General features: G+C 46.8%; 13 protein-coding genes across 13 annotated transcripts; 6 read left to right on the forward strand and 7 right to left on the reverse strand.

Annotated features, from left to right (window-relative positions):
- Positions 1–660: 660 nt before the first annotated feature.
- N7478_006775 (nuclear transport factor 2 family protein) lies at positions 661–1146 on the forward strand (the record flags this gene model as incomplete). The annotated part of the gene is made up of 1 exon (XM_056922989.1): positions 661–1146. One exon carries the CDS (start codon positions 661–663, stop codon positions 1144–1146), a length of 486 nt encoding a protein of 161 aa, XP_056781026.1.
- A 577-nt stretch (positions 1147–1723) lies between these two features.
- On the forward strand, positions 1724–3088 carry N7478_006776 (esterase/lipase family protein; the record flags this gene model as incomplete). Its single annotated transcript, XM_056922990.1, has 1 exon — positions 1724–3088. The coding sequence occupies one exon, from the start codon at positions 1724–1726 to the stop codon at positions 3086–3088; it is 1365 nt and encodes a 454-aa protein (XP_056781027.1).
- A 1001-nt stretch (positions 3089–4089) lies between these two features.
- On the reverse strand, positions 4090–5761 carry N7478_006777 (uncharacterized protein; the record flags this gene model as incomplete). The annotated part of the gene is made up of 4 exons (XM_056922991.1): positions 4090–4716; positions 4781–5068; positions 5134–5444; positions 5638–5761. The coding sequence occupies 4 exons, from the start codon at positions 5759–5761 to the stop codon at positions 4090–4092; spliced, it is 1350 nt and encodes a 449-aa protein (XP_056781028.1).
- Positions 5762–6338: 577 nt separating this feature from the next.
- Positions 6339–7542, reverse strand: N7478_006778 (uncharacterized protein; the record flags this gene model as incomplete). The annotated part of the gene is made up of 2 exons (XM_056922992.1): positions 6339–7458; positions 7514–7542. The coding sequence occupies 2 exons, from the start codon at positions 7540–7542 to the stop codon at positions 6339–6341; spliced, it is 1149 nt and encodes a 382-aa protein (XP_056781029.1).
- A 416-nt stretch (positions 7543–7958) lies between these two features.
- N7478_006779 (uncharacterized protein) lies at positions 7959–8880 on the reverse strand (the record flags this gene model as incomplete). The annotated part of the gene is made up of 3 exons (XM_056922993.1): positions 7959–8312; positions 8394–8635; positions 8694–8880. The coding sequence occupies 3 exons, from the start codon at positions 8878–8880 to the stop codon at positions 7959–7961; spliced, it is 783 nt and encodes a 260-aa protein (XP_056781030.1).
- A 1272-nt stretch (positions 8881–10152) lies between these two features.
- On the forward strand, positions 10153–10500 carry N7478_006780 (4F5 domain protein; the record flags this gene model as incomplete). The annotated part of the gene is made up of 3 exons (XM_056922994.1): positions 10153–10215; positions 10280–10364; positions 10454–10500. 3 exons carry the CDS (start codon positions 10153–10155, stop codon positions 10498–10500), a joined length of 195 nt encoding a protein of 64 aa, XP_056781031.1.
- A 434-nt stretch (positions 10501–10934) lies between these two features.
- On the reverse strand, positions 10935–12005 carry N7478_006781 (uncharacterized protein; the record flags this gene model as incomplete). The annotated part of the gene is made up of 1 exon (XM_056922995.1): positions 10935–12005. One exon carries the CDS (start codon positions 12003–12005, stop codon positions 10935–10937), a length of 1071 nt encoding a protein of 356 aa, XP_056781032.1.
- Positions 12006–12402: 397 nt separating this feature from the next.
- Positions 12403–13178, forward strand: N7478_006782 (guided entry of tail-anchored proteins factor 1; the record flags this gene model as incomplete). The annotated part of the gene is made up of 3 exons (XM_056922996.1): positions 12403–12489; positions 12578–12764; positions 12847–13178. 3 exons carry the CDS (start codon positions 12403–12405, stop codon positions 13176–13178), a joined length of 606 nt encoding a protein of 201 aa, XP_056781033.1.
- A 1223-nt stretch (positions 13179–14401) lies between these two features.
- Positions 14402–15848, reverse strand: N7478_006783 (RNA-binding protein; the record flags this gene model as incomplete). The annotated part of the gene is made up of 3 exons (XM_056922997.1): positions 14402–15068; positions 15128–15743; positions 15815–15848. 3 exons carry the CDS (start codon positions 15846–15848, stop codon positions 14402–14404), a joined length of 1317 nt encoding a protein of 438 aa, XP_056781034.1.
- A 165-nt stretch (positions 15849–16013) lies between these two features.
- N7478_006784 (uncharacterized protein) lies at positions 16014–16707 on the forward strand (the record flags this gene model as incomplete). The annotated part of the gene is made up of 4 exons (XM_056922998.1): positions 16014–16112; positions 16174–16359; positions 16416–16539; positions 16607–16707. The coding sequence occupies 4 exons, from the start codon at positions 16014–16016 to the stop codon at positions 16705–16707; spliced, it is 510 nt and encodes a 169-aa protein (XP_056781035.1).
- Positions 16708–17396: 689 nt separating this feature from the next.
- Positions 17397–17897, reverse strand: N7478_006785 (uncharacterized protein; the record flags this gene model as incomplete). The annotated part of the gene is made up of 2 exons (XM_056922999.1): positions 17397–17711; positions 17763–17897. The coding sequence occupies 2 exons, from the start codon at positions 17895–17897 to the stop codon at positions 17397–17399; spliced, it is 450 nt and encodes a 149-aa protein (XP_056781036.1).
- Positions 17898–19244: 1347 nt separating this feature from the next.
- Positions 19245–20375, forward strand: N7478_006786 (DUF3431 domain-containing protein; the record flags this gene model as incomplete). The annotated part of the gene is made up of 1 exon (XM_056923000.1): positions 19245–20375. The coding sequence occupies one exon, from the start codon at positions 19245–19247 to the stop codon at positions 20373–20375; it is 1131 nt and encodes a 376-aa protein (XP_056781037.1).
- Positions 20376–20589: 214 nt separating this feature from the next.
- N7478_006787 (putative sterol carrier protein) lies at positions 20590–22050 on the reverse strand (the record flags this gene model as incomplete). The annotated part of the gene is made up of 2 exons (XM_056923001.1): positions 20590–21472; positions 21557–22050. The coding sequence occupies 2 exons, from the start codon at positions 22048–22050 to the stop codon at positions 20590–20592; spliced, it is 1377 nt and encodes a 458-aa protein (XP_056781038.1).
- Positions 22051–23790: the final 1740 nt, after the last annotated feature.

Raw genomic sequence — 23790 nt, forward strand, 5'->3', positions numbered from 1 at the left:
TGGGGAAATGGTGGGGAAATGGGAAGTGGGGGTGGGTTACCCCACGGCATAGCTGGACATGGGTCACCCGCTTGAGGCGCCACATGCCCCTGCACACTGTCATTTCGATATGCCGTACCTCGATAAGCTACTTAAGTGTCACATCTTTGCCATATCTCAAAGCAAGTTATGCTTTAGATGGATACTTTGGTCCATGCAATTTGTGGGCAGCTCTTCTTGTCTTCAGAGTCAGGCTTTGTATCTTCCATATCAGATCCATATTGTTAGTTTTACGGCGGGGGCCACGCAGCCGTGCCCGAAATTAACATAAATGTGGTCCCGATGTGATCGACAAATACATACATATGTGGAGGCCCTACACTGCGAGTTTAACTTACTAATGCCAAGGGTAGTAGGATATTGACGCGTACCTTGTCGCGGCACCAATAAGCTATGTTTCTCAATCCAAAGATTGAATATGGAAGAAGAAGTACAATGGGACAAATTTCGGAAGCAAAAGCGTCTCCACCTCACAGCTTTGTATAAGAGATATCTTTGACTTCTACTTTAGGTACTTTGAAGTATAGTGTTTTGAATCATCTTGAAACTCACATCACCAAAATCGCAAGCACCCTACAAATTCATTTATAAAAGCATATACCGTCACTATCCTGCAAAGAAATGTCTCTCAACCACTTTCTTGACTACGTTAAAGCCTTCAATGCAAGGGATTACAAGCTCCAACACAGTTTCTATCACAAAGATGTTACCCTTACCATTCCCGATCCTGAAATTGGCACTCTCGCCGGCTCGGATGGTATCATGAGCCATTATGCTACGGTACATGCAAATGCGAAAGAGACAGTTGTCCCGATGTTCGTCTTAATGAATGAAAAAAGAATTTTCTTCAGTATGGAGACCTATTTCGATTACACCAAAGCCATCGACAATGCTGTACATAGCCACAAAGTCAACCCTGGAGACGTCATTCGAGTCAAAGTCTGGGCTGTTTATGAGATGCGAGAAGGGAAGATGGCACAGATCACTTGCAGTGCTTTGAGTGATGAACTATTGGGACAGGTCAATGTAGACATTCTGATTAAGGAAAGTTGGGATCGGGCGGATGATAATGTGAAGGCTTACTGGAAGCCTGCATCTTCGCTGTAGGCATATGTTGATCAATCATTTTCACGCTTCGAATTATCAGACCGATTTGAAAGATCAACTAGTCCATATACGGAACTTCGAGAAAATGGATAGACCGATTATTCGTGCATATTCTCTTTTTCAAGGTCATTTGTAACTCACTCTATCGAGGGAAATAGCTGGAAGGCTTTAAAATTTGTATCGCGAATTACACGTAGTGATTTATTCAATTTGAGGAATCGACTTTGCGTTTCGGTGCGGAATGCTGGATCGTAGATATGGCCTTTCGCCCTTCGCACGGAAATTCAAGCTTGCAGGGACACATTCTTCGACCCTAAAATAGATTTGATCATCGGTCGCGTCTAAATTATCACAGAAAGAATATCTGCCATCTCGTTATGTTGATGTACAATTCTCTTGTCCAAACTCAACTGCAATAGCGCGGTTCTCTTGCTGGCACGCGCCCTAATGCGAATTGATACACCGAGAGTCGTTTAATACAGTTGAACCATATAGATCCAGCATCATCAGTCCCAAGGCCAATGCGCCCTCGTTTTTCTGAATTCGAACTATTCCAATAAATGCGCAACGCACCGCGATGATGAACCTCAAAACAATCCTACTGGTCTCCTACCAGATAGTATCAACATTTGGCAGACCAATACCACTCGTCCCTTCACAAAGTCAAGATTCCCCCGAAACTCTCCACAACCTCCAAGACAACGCAGAAGGTCTCCTCTATCTCAGCAAAGGAATCATACAAGAAACATTCTTGCTCGAAACAACACTCACAGGTCTCCGAAATGGGAAATACAAACCAGTATCCACACTCAAAGAAGCAATGGCCTCACTCGCTTCAATGCCAAATGCAAGCGACCACACGACAATAGAGTTAGCAACAGAACTCATAACTCGCGGCCTAGCACCAACAAACATTCTCGATATCATCAACGGTCTTACTGATTCACAAATAAACTCCATATATAACGATAATCCCAGAAATCCCGAACAATTAATATACCCGAAAAGAAACCCCGAAGACGCACCATACGATAAAACAGAAGATGAACTTCGATCAGCAATTCGCATTCCTCATAACTTTCAATACGGGTCAAATGGCAAGCGTCCAGTCCTTCTTGTCCCAGGGACATCCGACCCAACCGGAACAACATACTACTTCAGTTATGAAAAATTACTTGCGGATACGGACTTCGCCGATCCAATCTGGGTAAATATCCCAGACCATTCACTTGGTGATATCCAAGTTGTTTCAGAATATGTCGCATACGCCATAAACTATGTTTCTGCGATCTCGAAAACAAAAATAGGAGTAATATCCTGGTCACAGGGTGGTATCGATGTACAATGGGCACTAAGATACTGGCCCTCAACCCGGGATGCAGTTGAAGATTTTATGCCTATTAGTCCTGACTTTCACGGGACTCTCTTCGAATATGCTTGTGTGTTTCCGAATAGACTTTGCACACCATCTATCAGGCAACAAGGATATGAGTCTAATTTGATTCATGCCTTGAGGAACGAGGATGGTGATTCGGCATATGTACCGACGACAAGTGTTTATTCTGGTGTTGATGAGATTGTTCAGCCTCAGAGTGATCCGAACGCTTCGGGGACTTTGAAAGATGTTCGTAGAGTGGGTGTTACGAATACGCAGATCCAACTTGCCTGTCCTGGGAAGCCGGCTGGGGGGTTCTATACGCACGAGGCTATGTTGGTGAATCCAATTGCTTATGCACTGTTCGTCGATGCTCTTACACATGACGGGCCTGGGGAATTGTCGCGTATTGATCTTGACACGGTTTGTGACCAAATAGTTCCTCTTGGACTTGGGTTAGATGATTTGTTGGGGACAGAGGCAATGGCGGTCATATACGGAATCGTGGACACTTTGTCATATGGGGAGAGCGAACCTCAGGAGCCTCCTCTTAAATATTACGTTTGAGTCTTTCTTTTTGTTATAGTGAGAAATTATAGTCTTATTGATACCCATTTCAAGTCATTCATCGATGTGTGTGCATTGTCTAGTTCATTCTCGGAAATAATTCAAGTTCGTGACAATCTTTTTTAACTGCTGTTATGCTCATACATATGCTATATCATACTCTTCAAGTATTGCTAGCAAATTCTTATCCATTTGATGGACCCCAATCTTATTATTTAAGATGTGAACTGTTCTATCGATGCTACAAAACTCTGCCCACTGTGGCTGTGGATGGACATCATGACATCTCAGGCTATGCAATGGCCCATTTCCCTCAACAGGGACCATAAGCATGTCGGAGGCAAGTGAAACAGGGTCCAACGCTAAAGCTGCAGGATTTTTTATCCCTGGGCTATGAATGGCTATTCAAGCATTGAGCCTTCAGCGAGACGTCATTCGGGCTCCACAGGGAATTGGCCCCAAATATTGGCCAAAGCTGGGAGTTACATAAGTACAGAATCATGAGAATAATCTTGTGCAGTCTAGATACTGAAAGAATCCATTGGGTATTATTGTTCGGATCTCTAGAAACATTGAAAAGCAGAAACAGTAAAACGCAATTTTAAAAGGAACCCCGAGACCTCCAACCAGGTCAATAGCGACATGAGGATGTGAGTTAAAGAGAAGAAAATGCAACAACAAAACACTCTGGGATATAAATGACCTGATCAGGGGTCGTAGAGCTGAACACCAGGACTATCTTTTTAGTAGCCGCTCGCACATAATCATTAGTCGAGCACTTCGTTTCATAAGCAGACCTGCCCTGAATCTCGCTGGATGACCATAACCCAGGGAGGAATACACAAGGCAAGTAGATAATAGAATAGAGAAACGTAACGGGCGTGTGCACTGGCTAACAAGGCTCGATTGTGTCTGTCGAAGTGGACTAGGATAAGCGAGAAGAGAGATGGGAAATAGAGAACAAAGAAAGAAAGAGAAAAAGAAAGGGATCAAGAGTATGCCTATGTGGGCTTCTCGCATCCAATTCGACCCAGAAGAGCTTTCCGATCGCTCTGATCAAAGGGAATACGACCATGGCCTCGAGCGCGCACGGGAACAGCACCATTTGACCGACGGCGATCCAATCCGGGGGCACTTTCATTGACGACAGGGGCAGGAATAGCACCCTCCTTGGCGGCCAGCCGAACATTATCGTTGGATGCAGATTCGTCACTGATCTCGATATCTTCCTCGTCATCGCTGCGAGTGTCCTCTGCATTGCCCTTTGCAACAACGAGATAGGCAACGCGAACAATCATGGTGAACCAGACGATAGACAGTGCTTGTATAGACAAGAGGAAAGAGAGGAAAATCCACTTGATGCTGCGGTTCATGCAGATCGGGTTTTCCAAGCTGCGGAACGGAGCAAACAGATATGCGAATGTGTCGGGGTAGGCATTTGTACTGGTCATCTCACCAGTCGCGCTGGAGTAACACCCATATGGCATTGCGGCGGGAATGTTCTTGTGGATAGACCACCAGAGAACGTTGTACAAGTAGTGCCGAGTGACGACCCAGGTTCCCATGAAAACCGCAAATGCAACATTGCATGCGTTTTCGAACCCTAAATACTTCAGGATCTTGGCCGACTATTGGTCCAATTTTTAGCATGCGCATATTCCACAGATGATCGGGGAAGAATCAACAACATACCGGAAGTAGAAAATCCACAATATCCATCAAGCACAGCACAACGTTCGACACATTGTAGAAACCGTAGGCATATGCGGAGCTCAACAAAGTGCTTGTAATGACATGATGCGTGAGCATTTGATAGTGATCCTTGCGCCTTTCTTCCACGTGGATCACGAAGATCTGCTGCACGAGAAAAGCAAGCTCCACGAGCAAGTACCACTTCATCAAACCCGAAAGCGGGCGTGCAGGCCACTCGCGCCAGAGAGCAGAGAAGTCACCCCAGTAATAGGAGTTCTTCCACAAATACTGCGCAATATAATTGTTAACCTCCTATGTTCTTTTCTTTCTCTCCCTGTAGAATCCAAACATACCAATCCAAGCGCCCAAACAGAGCTGTAGTACATAACCTGCCAGCCCTGCTCAGCAAATCGCACCGATCCCTTTCTCTTCAGTCCCACACTCCGAGCCAGCGGCCGCAGGATCCATTCAATTGCAAAGGCGCGGACGGCCGTCAGAGCGAGCGCAGCGCTAATAACGAAGTACACATCGTCCCAGCCTTGAACGTAATAGTCGCCGGACTGGTTGTAGTACGACAATTGGAAAAACGGTTGGGTATATGGGCGCAACGACGGGTAGAGGTTATGAAGAGCCAGCAACATAGCCAGGATGGTCAAGGAGATACCTAAAGTGCCGTGTCAAGAGTTAGCTAAATGGGATTTCTCGCAATGCCGAGGCTAATGTGACAATGCAGTAGCACAAAGGGGAACTGCAAGAAAGAAAGAAAAGACCCATGGTACGAATTGACCATGAAAACATTGTATTGGGGACACAGGGAGTCGTGGTCCTGTCGGGGGAACAGGATGTTGACTTCGTACCGATTTGGTTGTTGACCACCCATTCCCGGAACGTGGTCTCCTTGGCTGCCCGCGGGCCATTGGGGCTTGAGACGTAGACATTGAGTTCCGCCGACTGTGACGAGGTCGAAATCTCTTTGGTCATGGCGGATGCAGAGCTGACAACCGCAGGAAGGTTGAGGAATTGACAGCAGGAGAAGTCGTGGCTAGTGCAGAAAAGAAACGAGGGTCGCCACTAATTAATCTGAGAAGCGGGATAGGATGGGTCTGGATGCCTCAGCGGATCCGCCGCGCGGTCACTGGTTGGAAGCCAACAAAAATAGGGTCGAGAACTAGTAGGGATTCCTAGTCTTCTCCTGTCTTGGATAATTTTTTTCCTCTTATGTTTTCCTCTCTTGTTTTGTTGTTTTTCTCTGTTTTTGTGTTCTAACGAATGAAAGGCACAAAGAATAAGCTTCTGAGGATTTCTAGAACCCCGAGTTTGTGTGTGGAACAAAAGAATTGAGGGGGAGAAAATGATGAGCTCGTTTCAAGTCTCTTTGAAGCCGATGATCGACGCTCCACACCGCCTCGAATTTGGTGGGATTTGTTGAATCTGTGACGTACAGGAGGATATGAGAGGAGGCAAGGGAAGGAGGGGGGAAAAGGGAGAAATAAAAAAATGTTCTCCTATAGAAATGTCTTGAATTTTATGTTTATTGATCTATACATGTATGTACTAATTAGTCCAAACCTTCCGTCACCCCACGAACAAACTCATTCGCCTGAGTCCCCAGCTGTGCCAAATCCACCCCTCCTTGACCAGCCATTGCTCGAGACATGGCGCGAGCAACTTCTTCTTCTTCCCAGATATTATTCACAACTCTACCAGTTTCGCCCGCGGAGGAATTGTCCTCAATCTGGCGACCCGGATTCTCTGCAGCCACCACCGTTTGCCAGTAGACATCGTCCCGCGATTTCAGCGCTTTGTCCCGCACGACCGCATTTCGAGCCACATTGGCCGCGTGAAGCTTTGTATTAGCACCTTGGGCTGCGGTCAAAGCGGCCGATACCGCCTGGTCGAGCTGGTCAATCGGAGATGGCGGTTTAAAGAAGAATCGGTTGGTGGACGCTAAGTAAATGATCAGGGCACATGCGGTGTCGCAGATTGTAAATGCTAGTGGCCGTATGAGGGCCATGAAGTTGTAGAGACTGCTCGGAGGGACCTGGCCTGCTCGCACAGCGGGAGATGCAGACTGAACCACATCGTAGGAAAAAACGACCCAGAGATCCAGGGCAGTCAATGCCAGACCAGCGAGTGTGAACTTGGTGCGCCAACGGCCGGATTCTTGTCCTCCGAATGGTGCGGATGTAGCGACTCCGAGGATCAACAGATGGACAAGATGTGGGAGGAGTATGTTGGAGGGGAGGTAGTATAAGAAGTAGGTGTTGAGATTATCGTATGAGCAGAATTGGCATGAGGTCAAAGCATCAGGGCCATAGGTGAGGTAGACCTTGCGAGCACCTAGAGAGGTGAGCTTGTCTCGAAGCAGTTCATCGGCGTCCGATAGCAAGTTGCTGGATCGAACCCTCGATAGTCGGTGAAAGATCACATCGGCCGGGGTGTTGAGGCGTGAGCGAGTAAGACTGAAGATGTTTGCTTCGGGTGCGTGAGGGTTGAAAGGCAAGCTTAGGATGAGGAAGAGGACGATGCTTCCAAACAACAGGTTCAGCACTCGATTCGCGGCGATAGGGACAGGGCGCGGTGGAGGGCGAGTTGCGATGGAAACTCGCAGCGCACGGTAAGCGCCAATTACTCGTGGGAGAAGGATTGGACCAAAGAAAATCAGGAGGGATTTGATGCTGTTCACGATTAGATTCGGCGCATGCGGAGTTACGTTGCGGAGAATAAACTTACGTTCCCCAAGAGACCCCGACAACCGCCATGTCTATGAGAACAAAAGGAATGTTTTATCTCATTGATATGACAGGATGGTCAATGAATAGAGGTGAACAATAAAGACGAAGGATACGAAACAAAGAAGTATGTAGTAGAGACCTGAAAGTCATCAACACGTTACCTCAAGTCCAAATGGAAAGCGGTCAATCGCCGCGATCTCTCTACTTGTCCACATCTACCACATCTACCACACCTAACAACTCAACATTATTGAATTCTATAATGTAATTCATTTCATAGGAATACAAAAGAATTGGCTAATCAATACTAAAATTAAATGAAAGGAAGCAAGAAAATTGTTCATATGAAGAATAAAAACGCGCTTAATGTTCGTTTCCAAAGCAAAATCCCCGATAACACCACGCTCCCAGTGCCCTTTTAACGCTGATACAGTGACCCAAGTTTACATATGAGCTGGGTGAAGTGCAGGATCAGGGGCTCGAATTTCTGTTGAACTCCGAGAGTATTTGGACGACTTGTATGATGCCGCGTCATTGCCATTGCCATTGTCGGCACTGAGGTTGTTGGGATTAAGAGGAGAGGAAATCTTCAACGGGAAACGCGATGTTAAGCGCCGAGATGCCCGTTTGAAAGCTGGTTCTCGCGTGTACGTTGGGAGGACAGAATCCTCACGCTTCAAGCTGAGCTGAAATGAGCGACGGCTGCTGGTCCGACTCATTTGTTGCGGAGCGGCTGCCCCAAAAGCACGGATATGACGTGCGCTGATGCCGGCATCTGAATTGGTGAAAATGATCGTCTACACATTGAGAAAGAAAGTTGATCAGCGATGTTCATGTTGATTTGGGAATTTGCAAAGAAAACAAAATGGGAGACTCACAGCTAAGAGGTTGACGAGACTCATTACCATGGCCAGGACGCCAGCTGAAATGACGATCCGCCAGAATGCTAGTCCAAGTTTATCCTGGCTCATTATAGGGGCGTTGAGATTGCCCAGTGTGGATACTCCAAGAATCATCATGATTCCTGCCAGTGTGAAGAAACCTGAATCCTCTCCAAACAAAGGCCAGTTCCGATTAAAATAGCCCCGGAGTATTGGCAGCTCAGAGATGATCAGGAAAACTTTTTGCATTTTCGTTAGCGATGATTCTAAACATGCATAAAGGAAAGCGCAACTTACTGCTAATCAAGGCAACCAGGGCATGTGTAACAGCTTCGAAAAAGAAGAAGCCGTTACTTGTGTTGATTTTGACGAGCATGACCACACAACCGGCGATCAAGTCGAGAAAGACGATGATATTGATTGCGCGAATGACGTTCAGGATCACATAACCTGGACCAGCCAAGGTTTCCCGTAGTTTACCCATCATGATAAAGAGATAAGACACTTGTTTCAATTCGGAGAATTGAAAAAGAGGACTGGGGCCTCGCAGTGGCTTTATAGCAGCGATAAATGGGAGAAGAGGCAGGTGTCAGGCGTAGAAATAGATTAATAAAGAGCAGGAAGGAAGCAACTGGCCAGCAGAAAGCTTGAAGCAACAAAGGAAACAAAGGCGAGATCAACTCGATATCTGGAGAAGAAGAAATTCAGAAGGAAGAAATTTGGTGAAATGAGACGGGCGATGGCCCAAAATATCTACTTCACTGTCTTCTCCCCCTTCGTCATTCACTACAGCCTGAGAGAAGTCCCGGAGCCGCTTGAGCCTAGTTTCCTGACAAAGGGCGTAAAAGGAATGGCGCCTATGGTTAGAAACTGAAACAGATCGGGGTCTGGGAGATGAATCATCGCAGAAGGTAGATATTCTGGGATTTTTCTTCTATTTAGGGTGTCTGGGTGGTTTCATCCCTGCTATTTTCAGCCTTCTTGTAGCCCTTTCCCAGCCATTTAGCGCAGGGAATCTGTACTAGCGGCCTGATTTCCCATGTTGGATGCTAGGAGGCTCCATTCGATTCTGAACTAGTCTGCAGAGATATAGAAGGACTGGCTGGGAGTAGCCTAGTTGTTCAATTGCTGAAACAAGTTCTATAGATCGGGTTTAGATTGGGCGGGTAATGGAGCTGTGGATGGTTTTAGGTTCCAGGGCTTAGTGCCTAGTGCTCCGGTCTATGCGGCCAAGATTCCCTTTCACTTCTCTTCTTCGTTTACTGACTACAGGGTATAGAACTGCATATTTGTGTCCTTGATGCTGGGTATTTTATTTGAAAAGATGAGCTTCTTTTTGTTACAAATATTAGATTAACAGGGTCCAGAAAGTGTACAGATATCGTGCCGCCACGGCAAGTATGAAACGATGCGGTTTATTTACGCGCCCAATCACCCAGGCTCTCCAAGCGCCAGGAGTTGACCTGCAGATTATTTATTGGATACGATTTTGAAAATATGAAATTTCTTTGTTTACTATTCTTCCCGAAATAACACACTAATTCTTGGGTGAACCATTCCCAACTGTAGCCTGTACCAAGTACTAGTAGATGTTCCGAGCCTAAGTAGGTTTGGTCTTAACGCCGGGAACCCAAAGAACCAATAACTTGCGATAGAAAAAAAAATTCTTCCGCTTTCCCTCCGCTTTCTTCCAAGGTTCCCCTTCAATCTTACCTATCTTATTCCTCTCTTTAACAAACTCCGACTCTCATTCATCATGACACGTGGTAACCAGCGTGATTCCGATCGGGCCAAGGCCCAGAAGAAGCTCCAGGGCACGGTTCGATACCCCTCTGATTCCCCCCGCTATCATGATCGTCGATGGTGGCTGACATCTAGTCTAGAAATCAAAGAACAATATGTCTGGCACTGAGTTCCAGAAGCAGAAGGAGGATGCTGCTACTATCATGCGAGAGAAGCAGCGCAAAGGTGCGTCACCTAATTGTTTTGTCTTCCTCTTTTTTTTTCTTATCGCAAGCGCAGAGATCAGCCACGTTTCTAACACTTCCCTGTAACAGCGGATGAGAAAAAGGCTACAGAGGCTGCAGGCGGGAAAAAGAAATGATAAGAACAGCTTCTCTCCTCTCATCCATCTCCTTTAGCTATCCTACCCTCCGATCTTGGCGATTCAATACCCCGTGCGACTTTGGCTTCAACCTCCCATGAAATTTATACATGCCCAAGTCGGCAGCAGCACGAATCATGATTGGAAAGATAACTTTGGGTCTATTGAACGAATATATTGGACGAATATATTGGGCGAATCGACACTGAGGAGATGGTCATACCATACGTCTTTCTATTTCATATGTTTTGCCACTTCATGCCAGCGACTAGCGAGGCGTTTACTTCTAACTCCCAATTTGGCGTTCATAACATACCTTACCCGTTAGCGAGAACTACATACAAGAGATCTGAGCGTCCATTATTCTATTCTTATCCTCTTGTTTTTTGAACATGACACTCCGAAATAGCGGGGTACCCCATCTGCATCCATTGTTATTGCTTCTTTCTATTCATAGCCCAATATGTCTTTGCCCTATCTAGTCGGGCCTGCCACGGCAGAGGTTTCAGGGTGCCCTGGTCTTCTACGAGCGCAGAGGATCCAGATTCACTAATACCAGATGAAAGAAGACGATCAAGGATACTTTCCAAATCAAACTCCCGGACAGTTTGATCCACGAAAGTCCACAGGCTCTCACCTTCCCACCCGATATCTCGGGCGAAGAGAACAACTTTTCGAACGACTTCTGTTTGGATATGTTGCTCTGGAACACGCTCGAGCAAATATACCACGAATATCCAGCCTGATATATCCCTCGGGTGGGCAAGACACCAATCACGCATCGGGTCTATCAAGCACTTAGCCAACCGGATCGCCCAGTCCGAACGCTCTGCAACATCACCCGTTTCAACAAGAAGGGTATAAAGCTTTCGCATATAGCTAAACGCGTAGTAGTTTTTAGGATGTAGTTCCGCAGCACGGAGAACAACAGTGAGCTCTTCCTGTTGCAAGTCCAGAAGATCCTGTACGCTCCAAGGTTGTATCTGGAACATCTGCTTCAGAACCCACAGTCGATGCATCCATAGAGTAGGAGATTTAGTATGCCGGTGTAATGGAGAGCACTGATAGGTCTTCAAGAGCGTCAGCTCAGTTTCTAAAACCTGTCTCGTTGTCGCGATTTGATCGGGGGTATTTGTCTTTGCGCATCGAGTCACTGCAGCCAGCAGCCAGCGTTTACGCCAGTTACATGCGTTCAGATGCTCACAATCGAATAGCAGCATTGTTTCTGTGATGACTCGATTTGACACAGCAGTGCATTGTGCTTCTGTTTGAGAAGAGTCCATGAGGAAGTCATCGTCGGACATTGGTAGAAGACGTTCAATGAAGAGCTTCCGCGCGACCGTATAAGCCAGTACTAGCATTTTCTTTGTGACTCCGACGAACAGGCCATCTTGGAGAAAGGGTGAGCCCAGTGTTGAAGAAATCGTCTCAATCTCAAGGATCTGGTTCCCTCGAGATGAGAAGACGCTGGCGAGCTCCTGGTATGCATTTTCGGGGGTAGTCATGGAGAGTCATGAATGAATAAAATTATAAATAATTTCTCTTGAGTTACCAGATTGGCCTCGAACAGATATCGACGTTAATAAATCAAAGTTGATGTCCAGAATCTCGTTCAAATCGTACACAGGAAGCTGTTGTGTAGAAAGGTAGCCGCATGACAAAGGCGGAGACTCGCGGTGATTTCCACACCCAGTCCGCAAGATCGCCCGGACGTCATCTTACCCTCGACCTACAGAGCCCAGAGTTCAGAAGTCCCGCGATCCTCCAGCTCCTTCTCGAAACCAAGCTCATCGCCGACAAAGCAAGTAGCTTGTACTTCGCCTTTCCTTCCGAATCCCCCGTGGGTCAACACATTCTCCGACTCGCACACGCTGGCTAGGAAGCCAGCCCCTCCCCGCCATCATGTTGTCGCTCGTTTTGATGATTGTGTTCGTGCATATCGCAATTTACCTAGTCAACACAGTCGGCGCATCGACAATCGACCTACTAGTATGTCTTCTCATTATTCTGATTCCTCTCGACTATATGTCCCAATCCAAGCTATGGTCCCAGCTAACCATCCTCCCCGAACGCATAGGTATGGCACCTGTACCTGAAACTGCCTTCTTCCACCTCCAGAAATGCCTGCGAGCAACAGCGCCTTAAGAAGAATGTGGTCGAATTGAAGCGCGAGATGAACAGCACCAGCTCACAAGATGAGTTCGCGAAATGGGCAAAGCTACGCAGACGACACGATAAGGCTTTGGAGGAATTCGAGGCAATGAGTACGTGTCATTTGATTCTTCCAATTCTTATCATTTAACAAAACTAAGACAAGACTAACATAACATGCTTGCTTCTTTTCAGACAAGATTATCTCGACCCAGAAAAGCTCGTTCGACTGGACCGTTAAGACCGCCCGCTGGCTCAGCACCAACGGACTGAAGATGTTCCTACAATTCTGGTACTCCAAGACGCCTGTTTTTGCCCTCCCACACGGCTGGCTCCCTTACTACGTCGAATGGATTCTTTCGTTCCCTCGTGCGCCATTGGGTTCTGTGAGTATTCAAGTATGGAATAATGTGTGTGCGTCGGCTGTCGCTGTTTTTGCTGAAATGCTGGGTGCACTGTTGGTGCAGATTATTGGCCAGAAGGGAAGTGCTGTACCCGCTGAGCAGGAGGCCAAAAAGGCACAATGAGCGAAGAAGTCAAATACAAGAAAGAACTCATGGGCCTTTATGTACTAGATTGGGAGGCTTGGGAGTATGATGGGATGATTATAGCATAGCCATTGCATATCAAACAACTTGAAATAAGACAATCACGGTCGGCTTCAGAACTTATAAGATAGAAAGTGTAATGTAGGAGAAGTGATTTCTTTTTCTAATTGTTTTTTTCATTTTCGCTAATAATAATATTTATATAATTGTTCATCAGATTAGAAGATAATCGTTATCGTCAACGGTCCCTGCCTTAGCTAGGGACTCTCTGTGCTTGACTCTATGATTTTTATATCATCACGCGAACAAATAATGGAAGCTCATGGCTAAAGGCAAAGAGTTCAGAAGTAAAAAGAGAGTCCGACCCCTTCGACAGGGTATCTGTGATAAAAAATCACCGCTTTGCCATAAGCTACAGACTCGAAAAATAAAGAACTCCTCGCCTCAAGAATGAGCCCCATTGAGTTACCCTCTTAAAGAGAGCAATCGCATGACTATCCAAACACGACGAAAAGCAACCCAATACAAGAGAGACCGAGGTCCCCCTTCCCCTCTCCAGCAAAAGACACACACCCCATTGTATCCAGTAACACGCGGGATGAGACCGTTGGATGGCGCACTTAGGCTGGGAGGGAATAGGGCAGTAAGCCGCTATCGAATTGCTTCTATGGCGGCGCGTTTCCGCAATACCTGACTTTACTTTGGAGAACCAAAGCGCAGGGTGTCCGGGGACTTTCTCCCAAAGCGAGAGTGAGAAAGAAGAGAATCTTCTTGTGTGTAAGCTTTGAATGCGATTCTTTGAGCGAGGAGTTGAAGAGAAGAAGGGAGATTGAGAAGAAATTTTGTTGCGTTTTTCTTATCCACTGCGTGTCATGTGATCGGGCTAGGTTGGATTGGGGTTAGCGTAACCTGCTAGTAGCAACCGAGCTTTTGCTTCGGGATACAGGGTAGCGGCTCAAGGACTGAAAGCTCTAGTGTGTGCTTATATCTAAGGGTACCCATTGAATCTTCAAATTTGACATATAACGAAATTGATAATCTATCTCTGGTGAAGTGACTTCATACTACCATGGCACCAATTTAATCACAGTAAAATAATTCGTTAAATATATTTCATTCGATGACAGTAAGGAGATAAGAACATGCACCAAAGGGCTATGTAAGATTGAAAAACAATACAAAACATCAATTTTATACACCGTTTACGCCTTGCTCTTGGTCTTCTTGCCCTTCTTCTTGGCCGCAGGTGACTCTGTTGTCACCTTTTCCTTGGGAGTATCTTGCTCAGTCTTCTTTCCCTTCTTAGCCTTCTTGGGGGTATCTTCTTTGGCAGCAGGAGCCTCAACGGCCTTCACAGGCTCTTCAACTGGGGCCTCAACTGCCTCGGTAGTCTCGGCATCTTCAACAGCCTTAGGGGCCTCCTGGATAGGCACGTCTGCAACAGCCTTGAGCTGGGGCAGGTCAATGGAGTAGCCGAGCTCCTTAAGCTGATCGATCTTAGCCTGTCTCCTCTTCTGCTCCTGCTCAATACGTTTAGACCACTGGTCACGGGTCTTGCCCTTCTCCAGACGCTTCTTCTCAATGCGGTTCCAGGGGGTGCGCTTGAAGCGACGGTTGGCACCCTTCCAGACCTCGGGGTGGAGCTGCTCCTTAGGAACAAACTTGCACTTGAGGATATGGCCGTACATCAGATAGTTATCCATAGTCTCAGCGACAATCTTGGCAACGGTAGTTGAGATGAATTCCACAAAGGCGTAGTGCTTTGAGCTACCGGTGATACGGTTACGGGAGAGACGCAGTTTAGTAATTTCACCGAATTGGGAGAAATAGGCGCGCATCTGGTGCTCGTAGAAACCGTGGGGAATACGTCTGAAGAACAAAATGTTAGAGAATTATTATATCAAGAATGGGCTGGAATGATCACTTACCCAATATAGACAGTGCCAGGCTCTTCTGAAGCACCTTGTTTTTGGTTCTTGGCAATCTTCTTCTGGGCCTTCTTGGTGTCTGGGATCTTGGGAACGGGCTTGTCGGCGTCGAAACCCTCGTCTTCGGAGTCGTCCTCATCACCACTGCTTTCGAAGCCCTTAATGAGAGCGGCAGTGTGGTCATCCAGGATATCAATCTCCTCTTCGGATTCAGATTCTTCACCCTCGACCTTCTCCTCAGACTCTGCAGACTCCTCATCCTCAGACTCAACAGCAACCTCAACCTTCTTAGCCTTGGGTGAAGCCTTGACCTTCTTCTCAGCAGGTGCGCTATCGTCCTTCTTTGTCTTCTTGCTACCAGCCTTGGAGATGCTGGTAGGAACAGGCTCCTCGGTCTCCTCATTATCGATGAAGTCGGCGGCACGCTTGCGAGGCTTAACCTGGCGAGTAGGCTTGCCATTGGCCTTCACAGGCTCAGCCTTGGTCTCCTTAGTCTTCGCAGCAGCATTATCCTTCTTCTTCAGAATTGACTTGGGAGCAGCTTCCTTAGGAGCAGGAGCAGCCTTGACTTCGACCTTTTTAGTCTTTTTGGCGGGCGGGTCGCTGACGGCCGGGGCTGTTTTCTCGAGTTAATAACATTCTCACAACAAATGAATTCAAAACTATTTGAAAAGGCTCAGTACATACCCTTGCGCTTATTTCCCTTCTTGTCAGGGGCCATTTTTGTCTGGTTCTTTTGTGAATTGAATATTGAGACAAGCACGACTCGTTTTTTTGCGCCGAAACTTTTTTTTTCACTGATTTGCCCCGGAAGGCGGTGAGGCTCCACTACCAACGCCTATCACCCGCCTTATCTCAGCACTTCTTTTTGGAGTATTGGGCGGCCATGGGGAAGTCAAAACAAGAGAAGCCACTATCCCACGAGGAAATCTGGGATGACTCTGCTTTGGTGAGATCTTGGGAAGATGCGGTTGAAGAGTATCAAGTACGTGCTTATGACTCCCTTCTATAAATTCACGTGACCAAAACTGACATTGTTGACGCAGCTCTATCATAGCATTCATGCTAAGGGTGAAAATGTCGAAGATGTCCTGAGAGAAGCTGAAGAATCAGGAATTCTCGATAAGGACCCTGAGGCTGTTGGTGATCACGAAGAAGCATATGATGAAGATGTGACCATGGAAGGCGACACCGCGGACTCTAACATACAAGTGACAGACCCCAAAGACTCGGTAGGTTGTGATAAATCATAGCCATGAATTATAGAATGTTACTAACCAGGTGATAGGTCGCTCAATCTATTCCAGAGGATATCCAGCATCCTACTAAGGAAGAGTCAAAACCTGCTGTCGCACAAGGCTCCGAAATTCCGCCTCGTATTATGCCGATGCCAGAGCCTATCATGGCCCAAGGTCAGTTCCCTCGAGCTTCATAGTTTCCCACGCAATAATTTAAGAGGACGAGCTAACAAAGTCGCAGTTCAAGATGAAAATTTGAAGCGACTTATGATGGGCTGGTACTATGCAGGGTACTATACAGGCCTCTACGATGGACAGCAACAGGGCAACCAGTCGAAGTGAGCTATCGACATGAGGTTGTCTATCTATGCAATCAATATGTACTCTTGTCCGGCGGTCGCAACAGACCAATCTGGCTCGCATGAAAGTTGGCAGGCTCAAAGCACATGGCCGAAATCTAATCCCCCCGATTTTCCAAAGTCATCTATTTTGTGTCTGATCTGTTTACCTACCGTAGGGCTTGCTCATGTCCAATATGATACCCAATTCAAACAACTTTACCTTCCCGAGTACGGCTTTCTCCCTCAAATACCGAAACGAAAATCTTCATTCATCCATCCGTTACGCACTCGATGATGTGTAATTGCTGATTCAAGGTGGTCAATAGAAGATTGATTAAACATCCAGTGAACTTGGCTTTCTATGGGCAGTAACTTTTAGACTTAGTGTCTTGGGGTTCATGAGCTCTAGGTCGATGTTCGATGAGGAGGACTCCGCTCATTCTGTCTACAGATACATCAAGGCGACATGAAGCTGATAGTACGAGAACATCGAAACAGAGACATGGATATTGATTTGAAACCCTCCTAGATACATTCCCCGAACCCTGACACGCCGAGCGCCCACTAGCCAGATAAAAGTCCAATAAGAAAACGAACATTTATTAAAATCTTTCGAGCTTGATAGCCACACTCCTCTTCGCATCTCACATCGAGCATTATATATGCTCATAGCGTCGAACGCAAGATTGCTTACAGGCCACTGCCAGTACCGCCAAGGAGACCACCGATGATGGGGATCTTTCCAAGAGAATTAGCCTTGGAACTAGGCTTGGCTGTGTGGGTAGCAGTGGGAGTGACGAAGTTGCCCGAGGTAGGCTTCTTGGTCTTAGTAGCCTTGGGCTTCTTGTCCTCTGGATCGTCCTCACCACCAGCATTCTCCTTAGCCTCGTCATCATCATCACCATCATCACCACCATCCTGAGTGGAAGAGGGAGAAGTCTCAATATCGTTCTTCTGGTTGTTGGTATCTTTGTCATCGAGGCCATTCATCATCTTGGTAGCAGCCTATGTTAATTTAGTATACTCATAGACATCCTCATGAACAACATTGCATACCTGAAGGTTATCGATGGTGTTGTCGAGCCCCATTTTCTCGGTTGGGGTCAAGTCATCGGTCTTGGTGGGCAGCGACAAGGCAAGAGCCGCGAAGACGACGAAGATGGCAAGGAAAGAAAGACTGAAACGAGCCATTGTGAATTGTCTGTATTGATGAAATTATAAAATGAATGGAAGTATTTTCAATGTTCAAACGAATGGAAAGCCGTATGGTTTAGCGGAACGAAATGAATGATTCTTATCCGGGTTGAAAGAAGGAAAAGGTGTGGAATTGAACTCGGCCAAGAGGGAAATTATGTGAGACTTATATTTTGTATCCCTTTGGATAATTCGCGATAGGGCGAGAATGGAGCCCAAAGGGGGTCAAGGTAGTAAAGCGGGCTACGACGACCCATACATTGGTTCGCGTTTTTCTGTGGTATTTCGTTAATGAGAATACTAGCATATTGCTGATTTTCTTATCAGTTTAATTAAAATTTAGCATGCTATGTATGGCTAGAGGATCTCATGTTTCTGTAAATGGATGTTAAGGCCAAAGCATCACAGGTTGTTTATCCCTAGACAGAGACATGATCGACATTGAAACACGCAAGGGAAAGAAATGATCACGTTACAGAGATGGCAGGGGAATAATGAGAAGCCAATAGAAAATTCTCCTTATGAATTATTGTCCAGGGCGCTTCACATTCCAATCTACTCGGTCTGACACTTCGACGTGCAACCCACGGGTATCCTCGCTGACCCTTGATCTACCTCAATTTACCCCTTCCAAAACCCATCGACATATGTATAGCACATTGCTCAATGGATAAATAGCTTGCGTCATGCTATGTGCAAAAGACGAATTTGATCAGATTTGGGTGTCCAAGTCAAGGTTGCTGTATACTACATTTGACTTTGTGGTTCGATGGTTCTGGAAAACCTTATGAAGCCAAACAATGGATCGCCCTCCAAATTGAGGTCTTCTAATCACTCCAAGGCTAAGTTGATACAAACTATCGCACCGAAAAGGACTCCCCTGGGGTGCTTGGTGAAGTTGTACGCTGAGGATGGTAGGAAAAGTGTATGCCTCGGTGTCAAGTGCCACATAAGGGCCGATCGCACCCCTGTGGAGACGTCCCAATGCCAAGATGACTGCCAAGATAACTAACAACAGTTTAATTTCAATGCTATACCAAACTCGAAGACAGATGACGATATGTTCATTTTATTTGTATACATGACAGATTTAATCCATCCACCATCCAAGTTGCCAATGGCTCTTAGCACTGGTATTCAATGCCAATTACTTGGCCTTCGGTTTTAGTAATCGGACTTAATGTGATACCAAGCCTCAGGCCAGAATATGGATCCCCACACGAGAAGCCGTCACACCCGGCCGCGCAATCGGCCTGACAAAGGATCAAAGCAAATAATGCGTCGCAAATTTCATGCTCCAAAGTCCCAGAATAGGTACCTACCCAGGTACCGGGAAGATTCAATATGAGCCGCAAAGCCCAAAGATCCGTAAATCAATTCGTGATCTTCCTTATCGCCTTTCTATTCATTCTATACCTCAATCGGCCCCAATCTCAAGTGAAAACTTTCACATGGACAAAAGTCCGGTATAAGACTACGGCCTCGTCAACACCCGAAACCCACGGCATATGTCCGGGACTCACCAAGTACAATAATCCCGCATTGGTGGTATCACGCGTCGCAGCTGACGGGGACCAGAAATGGCTCGATAAACTAGAGGATCGCTACCATCTCTGTGTTTATAATGTTGGCGCTCCGTTGGATAAGAAATCAAAGTTCCTTCAGGTACCCGCGAACCGCGGTCATGAAGCAATGACCTACCTGACATTTATTATCGACAACTATGCTGAGTTTCCTGCTGCAGGTGCTGTGTTTGTTCATGGCTCTCGCTGGGCATGGCATAATGACGAGCCAGAATATGATAATGCCAAATTACTTGCGACGCTTGATGTGTCGCGTGCTCTGGAGCCGAGGGGTTACTATAATCTCCGCTGTGACTGGAGCAGCAGCACTTGTCCTCGCAGTGTGCCGGCGCAGGGAAGTCTGGAAATGAGAATGCAGTCTACTGTTGAGCCGTGGAGTGCGCGCGCTGCGTCAGATATTGCGTTACCGCGAGCACTGGCGTCTATCTTTGGTGGGGATGAGTTTACGCCGGCTGAGGCGAATGCGCGACTTCAGCTGAGACGATCAGATGCGGTCCGGTCACAGTGTTGTGCGCAGTTTGTTGTGTCGCGTGAGCGTGTGTGGCAGCATTCTCGCGGGGAGTATATTGCTTTGCGGCAGTGGTTGCTTGATGGGATGGGGGGTGAGGGTGATTTTCGGTTTCGGAATGATAAAGCTGCGCCTTCGGATGATCGCGTTGCTGGGCGAATCTTGTCGTACATGTGGCATATTTTATTTGCTGAACCTGATACGGATGGGGAGTTAGAGCTGAGCAAGCTTAACAGGGATGCTTGTCCTAGTGCGGCTGATTGTTACTGTCGACTGTATGGTCGTTGTGATCTTCAATGCTCTAACCCCGGGGCATGTAAAGATCAGTATAAAGTGCCGCCGAATTACAAGCTACCGGATGATTGGGCAGAAACGCATTCATAGGGCTATACGGTCTATTGAGGTACCGCGGCCTTGTATATAGCATATAGCATACAGCTTATAGATTGTATATTGGAGATTACTAGTATGTATTTTTTGATATCTATAGTGCATATGTACAATCGAAATATCGCAACGAAGAAATAAGTTTGGAATGTATCGTTATCATGCTACAAAAAGTATATACAGAGTTTGAAGAGTAACCTAAGTTTTGACTCTAGAAACGGGCAAGGACCTTTTCTTGGACATCGGAAAGAGCAAACTCACTAGTGCGCTTCTTGCTGCTTACCGACTTGGCTTGCTCAGCAGTGAACCCACGAGCTTCTACAGCCGGGTTATAGCCCAATCCGTTGATTTTGCCCACATCCTCCGATGAAACAGCAGCGGCAGTCTTGCCATCAGCACGCTTGTACACAGTGACAACAACAGCACCACCAAGACCAAGGTTATGCTGCAAAGTAGCGACTGTACCGGGCACAAGACGATTATTGGCCCATCCACGCAAGTGCCAAACCAACTCAGCACACTGAGCAATACCAGTAGCGCCGAGAGGATGACCCTTCGAAATAAGACCACCAGAAGGATTGATGACCATCTTACCGCCGTAGGTAATGTCACCACGACGAACCATCTCATGCGCCTTACCAGGCTCAGAAAGCTCAAGCGCATCAATTGTGATCATCTCATTGGCAGAGAAACAATCGTGCAGTTCGCAGACTTTGATATCCTTGGCATTCACGCCAGCCTCGGCGATGGCAGTACGCGCTGCATGTCGTGACATACCGAACCCCATTAGATCAATAGAGCTGCCGCTGAATAGTGTCTCGTTGTCGGTAGCGATGTTTTGGCCGGCGATTAAGATAGCTTGGTCTTTCAGGTGGGGACGAGCATCAAGGAATTCCTGGGAAACGATGACAGCGGCTGCACCGCCGTCTGACGTTGGGCAGCATTGTAGCTTGGTGAGTGGCTCGAAGATCATGGGGGCCTTCATCACTTGCTCAAGGGAGTATTCGTCCTGGAACTGCGAGTAGGGGTTGCGCTTGGAGTGCTCGTGGTTGATGCGGGCGATTTCGGCAAAGTCCTCATTCTTTGCGCCGTACCTAGAAAGAAGAAAACCGCGACCGGTTAGTTTCGTTTTTTTCTTTCTTTTTTAAGATCCAGCGAGGGGTATAGATTCTCCATACTTCTCGATGTATTCTCGACCAGCATTTCCGAACATCTGGGCAGCACCGGGCGCGTTGGTGACTCCCCGTGTCTCGGCCATCATCATCCCAAACCGTTCAGTTGGACCAGTGCGATCGTTATATACGGATTGCAAGCTTCCGGGGTTCATTTTCTCGAATCCAACAACCAAAACACAGTCGGCAGCGCCATGAGAGACCATGGTGCGACCCATAGCCAAACCAGTTGATCCAGTCGAGCAGTTGTTATTCACATTGTAGATAGGGATATTGGTAAGGCCGAACTGGTAGAAAACGCGCTGACCACAGGTGCTATCGCCGTAGACGTAGCATGCAACACCCTGGTCTACATCATCATAGGTAATGTGGGCGTCGAGCATGGCCTTGATACCAGCTTCATAACCCAGCTCATTGTAATCGACTTTGCCACGAGGCTTGATGAACTTGGTCATACCCACGCCCAAGATGTAGGCGGGGCCTGCTTGTTTTTTGCCCATTGTGTTGGAGAAAGAATAGTCCAAAGTTTCAAGGTTGTTTAATGCTAGTGTTTAGCTATGTCGTGGGTAAAATGAAGCTACATATATGTACATGCAGACAAAATGATGTTTATGTCACGGGTTGTTGGGGAAGCTATTTTGCGGGGGGAACTCTGCGACCGAGGTCCCGAGGACCCGAGGAAGCATGATACTGTTGATGAGATTAACCTTGGAACGCTTAGCTTTGGAGGTGTTGCACAAATCTCTTTTGCATAAATTTCCGAAAATTGGGAAGATCTTTGCTTTTTGATTCATATAGGCTATATAAAATTTCGTCAAGAAAGTTGGGCGTAGAGTGTTCGGTATGACAAGACCATGCTACGCCTCTATCACGTGTGATTGAGCAACAGTATGAATAACCCAGATGGAGTATGCTTGACGTGGATCTGCCGATGGGCTACTTTTATGTATGTATAATAGTATGTACAGAGTAGTAGATGATGAATCCAAATCAAGGACATCCCCCATTCTTTGATACGTTGTAAAAATGATCAAGAAATGTTCCATCTTCAACGCCCCCGCACATTCCTGACATCAGGAGAGACACTTTCTTTCAGCAGGTACTAAGTACTTTTTATTACTCTCATGCAGCTAATCACCTCTTGCGCCATTGGCAGGCTTCCTCATCACCCCAGATTATGATCAAACCCCATTTCCCAGATTCTCGTTAGAGCGACCAATCCAGATGCAGCGTTGATGGTACTAAATATACTAAAGAGCAGACAAAACTGGTTACAGAAGTTAGGCCTCTTGATGATCTGCAGACCCCCGCCCAATCAGCGAGTTCCCGTCTTTGTCGAACCAAGTCTGGAATTCGCTTCGAACAAACAAAAAGTGTGTCATTCCAGTCTATTCCCAAGGTTTGGGGTTATCATGATGGCAAATATTCTATGCTCTTTCAATCATTACTAGCACTGGCTTTCGCACGACCGGAAGACTGCACTCCACCCCGGAAAAGGTTGTATAAGGAACCTTGGAACCATGGGACTCTATTCGACCTTATTGCTAGGTGCGATCCTTTGAAACATTCATGTGCGTCTACGGCTTCCATGTTGAGCTAGTTGCGCGATGAGATGGTCCTTTCAGTACCCATCGGATATATTAATTGGCGCTCTATAATACATAGCTTTCCAATTAATGAGGGATTGCGACCGAGGAAAAGACTTTATCCAAGCAGTTTTGGCGTTTCTGTGCCCCACAATGGATCTCATATGATCTTATAGGATCTCGTAATATCTCACAGTGCGGTGTTGAAGATACCCTCAAGGCTTCCCAGATGCAACGAATGGAGATACGATACTTTGAACTCCAACTGGGCACCACAGTGATTTAGAGTCCGTGACTCCCTGCTACAAGCGGGTTGAAACATAAACAGCATACCTCCCAATTGTACTGTACTGTGCGTAGCTAGAATGTTCACGTCACTCGGCCTCGCCCTAAACCGCTTCGAGTAGCAAAAGTCAAGCTCGGTCCACTTTATCTATTTCCCTTTCTCCCTCTTCTTTCCCCTCAATCTGAACTTGGGTTGACAGGGCCGGTCCTTTTGCTTCATGATCCCGCTGGACACTCATGCTGGTAAGTCCAACTTATCAGCTCTTTTGTATCCGCGGTTCGGGGGGCCTGCCCTCGCCTGCAGCAAAGTGGGTCGGGATCAACGCTAATCCCACCCGTCTTCAGCTTCCGCATCACCTTCCAAACCCA

This window comes from Penicillium angulare (assembly GCF_028827245.1).
Source record: "Penicillium angulare strain IBT 27051 chromosome Unknown utg000004l_segment0_segment0, whole genome shotgun sequence".
Lineage (NCBI taxonomy): Eukaryota > Fungi > Ascomycota > Eurotiomycetes > Eurotiales > Aspergillaceae > Penicillium > Penicillium angulare.